Source organism: Vigna unguiculata, chromosome 2 (assembly GCF_037176805.1).
Source record: "Vigna unguiculata cultivar grain cowpea cultivar isolate G323 ecotype 2 chromosome 2, ASM3717680v1, whole genome shotgun sequence".
Taxonomy (NCBI): domain Eukaryota; kingdom Viridiplantae; phylum Streptophyta; class Magnoliopsida; order Fabales; family Fabaceae; genus Vigna; species Vigna unguiculata.
The window spans coordinates 17271064-17282984 of NC_140793.1; the positions used below are offsets into that span (position 1 = coordinate 17271064).

The 11921-nt window shown below is 34.2% G+C and overlaps 1 protein-coding gene across 2 annotated transcripts; it reads right to left on the minus strand.

Moving 5' to 3' along the window:
• Window positions 1-312: 312 nt before the first annotated feature.
• LOC114174235 (lipid phosphate phosphatase 2-like) lies at window positions 313-11141 on the minus strand. 2 transcript variants are annotated; one of them, XM_085669604.1, is made up of 8 exons: window positions 11090-11141; window positions 10225-10444; window positions 10039-10069; window positions 9838-9947; window positions 9626-9719; window positions 8874-9062; window positions 8730-8789; window positions 313-679 (listed from the first exon to the last, which is right to left on the minus strand). In XM_085669604.1, the coding sequence occupies exons 2-8, from the start codon at window positions 10438-10440 to the stop codon at window positions 477-479; spliced, it is 903 nt and encodes a 300-aa protein (XP_085525730.1). In that variant the 5' UTR covers window positions 10441-10444; window positions 11090-11141; the 3' UTR covers window positions 313-476. The 2 variants fall into 2 exon arrangements, with proteins under 2 accessions (XP_085525730.1, XP_027914831.1); XM_028059030.2 differs by having other exon boundaries at window positions 10039-10126.
• Window positions 11142-11921: the final 780 nt, after the last annotated feature.

Consider the following 11921-nt stretch of genomic DNA (forward strand, 5'->3'; position numbering starts at 1 on the left):
AGAATGTTTATAAAATAAATTAGAATTTAAAAAAGTGATTTTATTCTGCCACAATCATTACATTATTTAATGTCTAAATCGGATATAGTTTTAACCATTATAAGAAAAAAAAATATTGTTTACATCTATTGATGTTCAAATTGATGTAAAGAAAAATTCTACCTCTATCGTTGTTTCAATTTAAACTAGTATCTCTTTCTACTACATTTGTATATACATATGCATCTTAATTGGATGCAAAAATTCTCTTTAGTAACTTCAAATTAACGAACAAGATGGTATAAATGAAAAAAAAAAAACAAGATAATAAACTAAAAGTCAAATAACAAGATATTTCATTCCAACCAACATCTCTCAAGCTAAGTAATTGATATAAATGCATTATGTAACCGTCAATATATTATATATAGTATTGTTTTACAAAAGAATTTCAATTGAACTTTATTTTGTAACCTACATCGTTAAGGTACCGTAAGTCAGAGAACCCGTGCAATCTGTGATTCATCTAACGTGGGGTTGGAATTCAATGTATTAATTACTCGTGCATCACCATCATGTTGGGGAGGGATACACAAAGATACAATCTGAACGTCACTTTGTTGTGCACAAATATCGTCATTGTTGTTCGAAGAAGTATTAGGATCAACTAATTCTTGGAAATATTCACGAGGTCCCCATCCTATAAAAGAAATTGTCACAAAAACGTAAAAATATTAGGAGGTTGTGAAAAGAAAAAGTTTTACTTCAAAATCTACAAAAGAACAATAGACAATGATTATAAAGTTTAACGAGCTACAGAAGATAGTTAGAAGATTCTAAGGAGAAGCACAAAATTTATATGTAGTTCTTAAGTTCGCTCTTCATCATACTCACAACTTCACGAAGGCTAGTGAAGTTGATACAAACTTTGCAATAAAATTGAAAGAATTGTTTAACCAAAATGAATATTCTTGGGTCTTTCAAGAAAGATCAGCTAGAAGACTTAACATCAATGAGACATGAGCTTAACCTACATATAAGGGATTGACACTACTCTTAATCCAACATCTTAAGACGGTGAATTTATGGGTCCTCATCCTTGTATGGTACTCAACTTTCTCATTTTTACTTAATATGAAACTTAGATTTACATTTGTATTTCCAAGGAACATGATCATTAACACATACTTGGTAAAACACGTCATGTTATTGCATGTTTCCATTTTCTATATTTTGTTTCATAATTTTTTGTATAAATATATATATATATATATATATATATAATTATCTTGTGTGATTTTATTTATTATACAAAAATAAAATAACTAAATACATAGTTTATTATGCATTATATTTATTTTGAAGTCGCGTTATAAATAAAAGTTTGATTATATAAAATCAAACATTTACACGTTGGTAAATTGTCTTTTAATATCTGGAGTTAATTTCCACTATTAATTAATTTAATTTTTTTCTTTACTACGTTTTAATTTATTTTATTTTATATTTTGTATTAGTAATTTTCATTATGAATTTTTATTATAATTTAAAAATATTATTAAGAGTAAAATAAAAAAATAATTTATTTATAACTATAACTATATATAAAGAAGATACATATTTTTGGTGTCTTTTTTTTTTAATTTTACCAACTCAATTATTATTTTTTAAATTTAAATAATTATTTATAAAAAAAATTGTTTTATTCTTAAATTCAAATAAAAGAATTATTTTTCTCTTATCAAATTTTCAAAATTTAAATAATTACTGATAGTAAAAAACTTATTTACACAATATTACTTATATTTTTTTATTTCATAGCACTAGGCTCATAATTAAGGTGAAAGCAACGACCTGCAAGCAACAATTTTATATTTTGGTGTGCCTATGTACAAAGAACGTGGGGCAATAGGTGGAAATATGGTGGGTTTAGTTAATCCTTTACTCATCTGTTTCCTCAGTTTTATGTCCTTCCATAAACATGCTTTATTAGCTGCAAATATTGTTTTCACTATCTGTTTCATTGTTACCGTTAAATTACAAGTTGAGCTGTTTGACTTTTGCTATTATGCACATTTGGGTTTTTTTTATTTCGGATCCTTTTGACTATAAATTAGTAAAATAGGGTTCGTTGAAAATTTTGTTGTAAAATTGGATTAAATCGTTGAGAAGACGACTTTAAAGGTGAAATCGGCCTCCACCTTGCCAGTTTTTTATTTTTTTCTTTTTTGTAAAAAGTAAAGTCGTCGTAATAGGGGATGATTTTTGTTATTGTGAACAATGAAGTCGTCGTCTACTTCACTTTTAGGTTTTTTTTTTAAACTTGCAGATTTATATTTTTCAGTTTCTTTAACCTTGCAGTTTTGTTTTTTTTTTACAAAATTTTGTTAACAGTAGAAATTATATTTCTTTTTTCTTTTGTAATTGTTTTTTATTGGTACAATAAATTAATTTAATAAAATATATTAGATAATAAAAATTACATAATAAAAATGACATAATAAAAATTGCATAATAAAAATGTTTTTTTTTATCATTTATTGTTCCAATAAAAAAAACTTAAAAGTGAAGTCGTCATATATGACGACAACTTCACTGTTCACATAAAAAACCGAATTTCTATACGACGACTTTGTTTTTTGAAAAAGAAAAAGAAAGAAACCGACTGGATGGAGGACGACTTCATCTTTGATGTCGTCCTCCACCCTAACGACTTGATCCCTGTTTCGGAAAAAAAATTACACAGACTATTTTTTACAAAATCAAGTTAAAATGGATTCCAAATAAATAAATAAAAAAAGCCGCACATTTGTTATGGCAACATAGCCTTAGTCCCTTCTTACTTAGAAACATGGTGCAGTGTTTATGCAATAAACTATATGTTAGGATAAACTTAAATTAGGAGTTATTGAGCAGACGTTATGAGTGGTTACATTTGTGATGTTTTAGGAGAGGAAAGGTCAAAAGTTTTATGTGTTATGTTTTGGATGTTAATGGTGATTAGTGTTATGTTTTTATAATAATTGGAGACATTATGGCTTGCAGATGAAAAGTCAAATGTAAGTCCTATAAATTGTAGTGTCTTGCTCATATGAAATACACAAGTGAAATAAATCATATTTTCATAGATAGAGTGCCTTTGCTAACAAAGTGGTATCAAGAGCCAGTTAGCCAGAGTGTCTGAGAGTGAAAAAAGTGTGAGTGATGGCCAATAATATGTTCTTACCCCAGCTGACACAAAAATCCAACTACGGTAAGTGGAGCATGTAGATGAAGACCTACCTCGGATCCCAAGACGTGTGGGATGTAGTTCAAGGTGGCTTCGAAGAGCCAGAGGATTTTGATGAACAAACAGTTGCCCAGATTGCTACGTTGAAAAAAAAACACGAGTCAAAGATAGGAAAGCTATGTATGCATTGTACCGAGTTGTGGACGATGCAGGCCTTAAGAAGTTAGCAAACGCTATAACTTCAAAAGAGGCGTGGGAGATATTGGAGAAAACATATAAGGGAGATGACCGTGTGAAACAGGTTCGTCTTCAAGCTCTCAGAGGAGAGTTTGAGAGGTTGCTGATGAAGGAGAACGAAGGGGTAACCGAGTTCATATCTCGGGTGGAGACTGTGGCAAACCAACTTGGCAAGAATGGGGAGTCGTTGCTTGCAAACCGAGTTGTGGAGAAAATTTTAAGGTCAATGACAATTGACTTCGACAACATTGTGTGTGCTATAGAGGAATCTAAAGACCTCTCAAAGCTCACGATGGAGGAGCTTGCTGGGTCTCTAGAAGCCTATGAACAAAGAAGAAGAAAGACGAAGGAGGACTACCTTGGCCAAGCTCTCCAAGCAAGGACAACTTTCAAGGAGAAAAAGGCGTTTGAAACTCAGAACACTCGGGGCAAAGGAGGAAGAGATCACGGGAGTCAAAACCGAGGTCCTGGAGGCAGAGGTCGAGGACGTAGTGGTCAAGGTCGAGATGATTACGAAGACGACGCTCCCAGCTAGCAAAATTGGCGAGGCCGAGGTCGAGGTGGAGGCCGAAGAGGTCGATCAGGCAACAATGGTGAGTGCTACAAGTGCGGCAAGCCTGGTCACTATGCAAATGAGTGTAAATCGGTCAAGTGTTATAATTTTGGTAAGACCGGTCATTTTGCAAAGGATTGTCGATCCCAAAATAGGAGAAATGAATCAACCAATCTTCTTACAGAAGAGGTTGAAGAACAAGCTGAAATATTGTTGATGGTTAGTAGCGAAGCGAGCTCGGCACATGATATGAAGAATTTGGCTAGGGAGGAAACTGATGAGGATGAGATGTTGTTGACAAGAAGCTTGGATATCGAGCTTGGTCCGAACTCTAGCACAAACACTAAGTTTGGTTTGCGAGTCCAAAACAACTCGATCTGGTATCTAGACACTGGAGCTAGTAACCATATGTGCAGAGATGAAAATATGTTTGATGAGCTCTCCAAAAATGAAGTTGGACATGTGTCATTTGGAGACGCTTCCAAGGTGATGGTAAAAGGATGAGGTACGATATGTTTTTCTCAAAAGAATGGACGAATTGGGACAATTCGGGATGTGTACTACGTACCCGACCTCAAAACCAACATATTGAGTATGGGGCAGTTAATGGAAAAGGGGTACTCAGTCATCATGAAAGATCGAGTGCTGGAGTTGAGGGATAAACTCGGATACCTTATTACCCGAGTAGAAATGAAACAAAACAAAATGTATAAACTGGAGCTGAGGTGTTTGAAACTCGACGTCGAGGATGAAGTAATGAAGTGGCATTTTCGATTCGGCCATTTGCACTTTGGAGGGTTGACCGAGCTAGTACAGAAAGAAATGGTGCGTGGATTGCCAAACATAGAATTTAAGAAGAATTTCTGTGAAGATTGTGTACTCGGCAAGCACCAGAGAGCCTCGTTTCCAAAGACAATTGAGTATCAGGTGAAGGAACAACTCGGTCTGGTGCATACAGATGTTTGTGGACCAATTACTCTTGTATCTTTCAGTGGTAAGAGGTATTTCTTAACATTTATTGATGATTTCTCTCGAAAGACATGGGTTTATTTTTTGAAGGAGAAATCTGAAGTATTTGGAGTGTTTAAGAAATTTAAAGTATTGATTGAAAATGAAACGAGCACAAAAATTAAAGTTGTTCGGTCAGATAGAGGAGGTGAATACACATCAGCCAAGTTCATGAGGTACTATGAGGAGCTCGGCATTAGAAGATTTTTGATGGCTTCATACTCACCACAACAAAATGGAGTTGTTGAAAGGAAGAATCAGACAATTCTCAAAATGGTTCGAGCAATGTTGAAAGGTAAGAATATGTCAAAAGAATTTTGGGCTGAAGCAGTGCAGTGTGCAGTATATGTGCAGAACAGGTGTCCTCATGCAAAGCTCAATGGAGAGACACCACATGAAGCATGGAGTGGAAAGAAACCATGTGTATCTCACTTGAAGGTATTTGGTAGTGTAGCATATGCTCATGTTCCAGCGCAACAAAGAACCAAGCTCGAGGACAAGAGTAAGAAACTTGTTTTTATTGGATATGATGAAAAAACAAAGGGCTATAAATTGTTTAATCCAGTAACAAACAAAGTTCTTATGATTCGAGATGTTGTAATAGATGAGGAGAACAAATGGAACAACTCGACAGTGACAGTTAAGAGCATAACAACGACAAGTGGGAGCTCGGAAACTACCTTTGGAAGCTCGGCAAGTGAAAGAAGAAATTTGGACAATGTATCAACAAGATAACAGGAGGTCTCTGACGAGGAAGAAGAACCATTGCAGCCCAGAACTCAGAGCCTACAAGACATATATAATACAACTAACGAGGTACATGTTGTATGTCTTTTGGCAGAATCGAAAGATGTTAGATTTGAAGAAGCCGTGGTGGATGAGAAATGGAAGAAGGCAATGGATGAGGAGATTGCTGCTATAGAACGTAACAACATGTGGGAACTATCTGAGTTACCACAAGGAGCTCGGCCTATTGGAGTAAAGTGGGTTTTCAAGAAGAAAATGAACGCACAAGGTGAGATAGAGTGATATAAAGCTCGATTGGTGGCAAAAGGCTATAGACAGAGAGAAGGAGTTGACTATGCCGAGGTGTTTGCACTTGTTACTAGGATGGAGACTGTTCGTCTACTAATTTCTGTAGCAGCTTAGAACAAATTGTCCGTTTTCCAAATGGACGTAAAATTAGATTTTCTGAATGGTGTGTTAAAGGAAGAGGTCTACATTGAGCAACCACTCGGCTACATGAGGAGAGGTGAAGAAAAGAAGGTGTTGAGGTTGAAGAAGGCTCTTTATGGCCTGAAACAAGCTCCAAGGGCGTGGAATGACCGAATCCACACTTATTTCGTGGAAAATAAATATGAACAATGCCTGGTTGAACACGCACTATATATAAAGAAGCATGGAGGTAGGATAATGTTTATAGCTCTTTATGTTGATGACCTTGTATTCATGGGTAATGATGCAGAATTAATCAAGAAGTTCAAAAGAACCATGGAGAAAGAGTTTGAAATGACGGACTTGGGACACATGAGATACTTTCTCGGGCTGGAAGTCAAACAACTTGAGACAGGCATCTTTGTGTCTCAAGAAAGGTATGTCGAGGACATTTTGAGTAAATTCAAGATGGCAAGGTGTAGCCCGGTTTCAACCCCAATGGAACCAGGTACAAAACTTTCAAAGTTTGATGGAGGAGATCATGTAGATGCCAACAAATACAAAAGCTTGGTTGGAAGTCTTCGTTACTTGACGAGTACAAGGCCGGATTTGTTACTAAGCGTTGGTATAGTAAATCGATACATGGAGGAGCCGACCTACACACATTGGAGAGCACTGAAAAGAATATTGAGGTATGTGCGGGGAACAATATCACTCGGATTATACTACACTAGGTCGGACGATTACCGATTAGTAGGGTACTTAGACAGTGATTGGTGCGGAGATGTACATGACCGGAAAAGCACATCTGGGTATGTATTCTTCATGAGCAACACGACGTTTACCTGGCTCTCAAAGAAGCAACCTATAGTGACATTGTCTACATGCGAAGCTGAGTACGTTGCAGCATCATTGAGTGTATGTCATGCAATATGGCTTAGAAATCTTCTAAGCAAACTGGAGATGAAACAAAAAGGAGGGATTGTAATTTGAGTAGATAACAAGTTGGCTATTGAGTTGGCAAAGAATCCGGTCAACCATGGAAGGAGTAAGCACATTGATGTGAAATTTCATTCCATCCGAGAATAGGTAAAGGAAGGTAATGTAGAGATGGTGCACGTGGGAAGCAGAGATCAAATTATGGACTTATTTACAAAGCCATTGCCAACTGTGTTGTTCAATAACTATAAAAATCTAATCAGAATGAAAGATGGAAGAAGTATTTAAGTTTACGGGGGAATTTTGTTAGGATAAACTTAAATTAGGAGTTATTGAGCAGACTTTATGAGTGGTTACATTTGTGATGTTTTAGGAGAGGAAAGGTCAAAAGTTTTATGTGTTATGTTTTGGATGTTAATGATGATTAGTGTTATGTTTTTATAATAATTAGAGACATTATGGCTTACAGATGAAAAGTCAAATGTAAGTCCTATAAATTGTAGTGTCTTGTTCATATGAAATACACAAGTGAAATAAATCATATTTTCAGAGATAGAGTGCCTTTGCTAACACTATAAACTATATGTTTTAAGTGTATTGTTGCTATTGGTTGGGCAGAGCTGGGTGTGAACAAATGTAGCTTTTGGATTATTTTAAGCTGAGTTGTAGGTACTACTAAATTGAAGAAAATTGAACCGATTGTAACAGTGGGAAAAGTAGCCAAAACAGATAGGAAGAAACTAAATGTACTCACGCAAACTTGGAACACATATATGTTATGCACACTGTTTTAAAGAAGGATACAATGATACAGCAAACAACTCAACTAATGGAGGGAGCCATTAATTTTATTGTATATTAAGTTTTAAAGCAACCATACGCAGACCGCGTGGTCTGGAGCTCTTCTTATTAGTTGCTACAGATGACATTTTAACAGTGAACATCATTGCCCAAGTAATCCAAAGGAAGCAAGTTCAAGTGTTTGAGTGAAATACAAAGGATACAACAAATGAGTGTTTTTGAGGCTGGGCCGATTGTAAAGGAAGGAAGAAAGAATGTCATGAGATATGCAATGTGTGCAAATGATAACATCATAATTGAAGTTAGAGGGTTAGCAGCGATAAGATACAAGCTTGAAGGACACCTTCGGTTAGATTAGAAGAGGTCCCGTAACATGTATGTTTTAAGGAAAAATGACATTTGACACCACCTTCGTTTTTAAAATACATTTGCCGCTGATTTTAATAATAAAATATCATATTAACATAATAAAAAGTAGATATACATAAGTAAGAGAAAATTTACATGGCCAAATTATCGCTATCCATTTTTTAATTAGAAATATACTTTAGACATTCGATAGTAGGTAGAATAATATATCTAATAATTATCAAATTTCGTTAAGATAGACTCTAACCTATAGTTCTGATATTATGTTAAGAAATGAACTTTAAACTAAACCTTAAACTGGTTTGTAAGATGAGATTCTACACCCACTAATATATTTTAATTTGACCTATCTTTAATCGATGTAAAACTTCTCACAAACACCGAGAAAAAACACTTCTTAACCCACAATACAATAAAAACATATAATAAAAGTTTGGAAGAACAAATTCATGGACATACCGTCTTTATCATATGGAGGTGGAAAGAATTGCAAGTAACAAAAGGAAGCGATTGTCAAACCTGCAAAAAATCTCGTATAAAAATGTCTGGAGAAAGGTATATTTATGTTATAAATCATTAAAGAAAATCCAGTCTTCAACATACCTATAAGCCCTCCGGCACAAACATCTTGCCAATGATGCCAATAATCATCAACACGAGAGACAGCAATCATAGATGCCACGAGAAGGGGAAAAAACACTATACAAAGTTTTGCAACATGACCCCTACGGTCAAACACCTTAATTTTTCCAGATAGATACCATGCAAGAAAACCAAGACCAGCGAAGGACCCTGTATACCAATAATTTCATTTTTCTTTTAGTATATATTATTATAAAAGGAGAGCAAACTATATAAATAGGTCTATTTAGCACACCTTAAATGCTCAATGATAATTTCCAGCAATGTAATTCCTATTATATTTATTTACATAGAAAAACTTTATCCTTGACAACATAGACTTGTAAATGGAACTCAGTTTTTAATATCATTTAATTATCGGTTCTTCAAAAAAATATATCATACCATGATAGAGTGAACTTTGATCAATGAATATGCAATTCTAACTTCAACTTTGAACCCTGTTTCTTCTAAAACACGGTATGCTTTTTGAAATGAAGCTTAAGATTATCAATTTATCACCTATGCTGACTTAAAGAAGCAATAAGACCACTGTTTCGAATGAAATGTAGAACATGGAGGAGGATGTCCCATAGAGACCCGGTTAGGACTGTGGGAAGGAAAGAGTCAGATGCAACAGTTACAATACTAATTAGTTAGTCAGGGGATTAACAATTTGTAACTCCCTCTTTTCCATTGTCCTAACAGAACCCGAGGTTATTCTTAGTACTTACAAGAGGTATGTCCACTCGGAAAACTTTTGTGCCCTTCTCTAATAACAGCCTTGTCTCCCGTACATCTGACATCTGTTGTTACTGGATCAAACACCTGAACATATCATGAATCAATAACATGTTTCGTGAGCATACCACTAAGTAAAACCAACTACGAATCACATGGTAAAGGTATTAATTAAGAAATTCTGTTTATAAAATTGAGAACACACCCCTTTCCCATCAGGGAAACAACGCCAGAAGAAGTCTGGGCGTGGCCTTCCCACACCATCTTTGATAGCATCGGTTATCACCGCAGTAATGAGTACAGAGAATAAAAGGCCTGAATAGCAATTGGCAATGCATAGGATAGGTTATAACAGAGTAATGTTCAAATAAGGACAGGAATAGATTTCTGAAGGTGAGAAAGGTACCCAGAATAGCATGGTGGAAGTCATAAACATCCTTTCGGAAGAAATAGTAAACAAGAATGAGAGCTATTGGCAACACTATTGCTACTATCTGTCAATTTTAAATTTGAAATTCCAGAATTCATATCTTGAATGTCCATTAAGGACAATTTTGACAAGGATGCATAGTTCTTAGAAGTGAAAACGTACTGGTACAGCCCAAAAGGGTATAGTATTGTCTTTCAATGGGTATCTCAGGTCGGTCATCATCCCCTGTCCAACAAAACGGTGAAATGGCTCTATCGCATTCAAGATAGCATCAATGATAGCAAGAAGCAAAAGAATCAACCAGTCCTGCATATGTGTCCTTGCAACTTTAGCACCATGTGATCTAATCGTACGTCTGTTTAACTGATCTTCTGGCATTTTTCTGAAGCACATGAAAAAAATAGAATCATTGAAAATCAAAAACACAGAACAAATTAGAGAAATACAATGCCAGATAAAAAAAAAGGTGGAACATAAATAATTTTCAAAGTGTTCCGGGACATAGTGAATACAATGGCAATATGAAAGTAACTTCCAAATTTCAATTTTATGAGTTTCAGTGTTTTAGATAATACTCTCTCTGTCCCTTGCTCATGCCTGAAAAATATGTAATGCAATGATGTTAATTGTCGTTGCCATTTTAAGTCCAGAATCTCATTACAGATACGATTTGATCTTCTATACAACTATACATACCTTCAGCCAAAAAATTCACAGCCCGCATATGCAAAATTCAACTGAGTTTTCCACACATTATAGTAAGACTCACCGGTAGAAAACCAAAATTCTCAGATCAGATACATGAACTCCGAGAAAAGAACTATCAGTTAAATTACATATTGGAATTTTGGAATTTTGACAAAGAATGTGAATCATTTGCAAGTGTATCATTTTCCACACCTTTGTGAACAGGAATCTAGTGTACGAAGTTACTTGGAGACTTTGGAATTATACAGTTAGAAATTGCATGAGCATAAAGAGCGATGCTACTAATTAAAAGGAAGAAGAAAACGAGGGAGGAACTCACCTGCAAAAGGTTCGGTGTAACAGAATTTAGAGGAAGAGTGTCTGAGTGGGAGAGAGAATGAGGAATTTAAAAGAAGGAAAGGAAGTGTATGTTTAATGCCTCCAGGCTTACGTGGAAAGTGACAAAAGGGGAAAGCCTCCTAAATGGAGAATGAAAATGACGCTTTTGTTTTTTATATATACATACACCGAAGAACACACAAACACTTCTATACTTTTTAGTTACATTATTATTTCACTTTATTAACTTAAAATTTAATATTCATATTAATTCTATTTTTATAATTTATAATTTAGTTAAATAAAAAAAAATTATTTGATATGTAATTCATAATTTGAATTAAAGTAGTAATAAAAAAGCAGCACATATTACCGATTATATTCGTATGAAAATGAAAGAAAGAAAAAAGTAATTGTAGTAAGAAAGAGTGGTGCGTGCAATTATTTTGATTATTTTGAGTATATGGGTAGTTTATCTCCTCTTTTTTTGTTGTTGCATATATAAATAGTTTTGAGATTTAATTATGTGACCATCATTATGTTATAAATATTTGATGTATAACTCATGATTTGAATGACAATAATGTTATAGACACAACACAACATAGAATTTATATTTTCATAAAAAAGTATATATATATATATATATATATATATATATATATATATATATATATATATATATATATATATATATATATAATTACATGAAGTAATAGTAATGTGTGTAGTTCTTTTTATTGATGTGGTAATTTACCTTACTATCATTTTTATTGGGTGTTGCGTAAATAAGAGAAAGTTCAGATTCAAAATGCTACAAATTTAAAGTATAT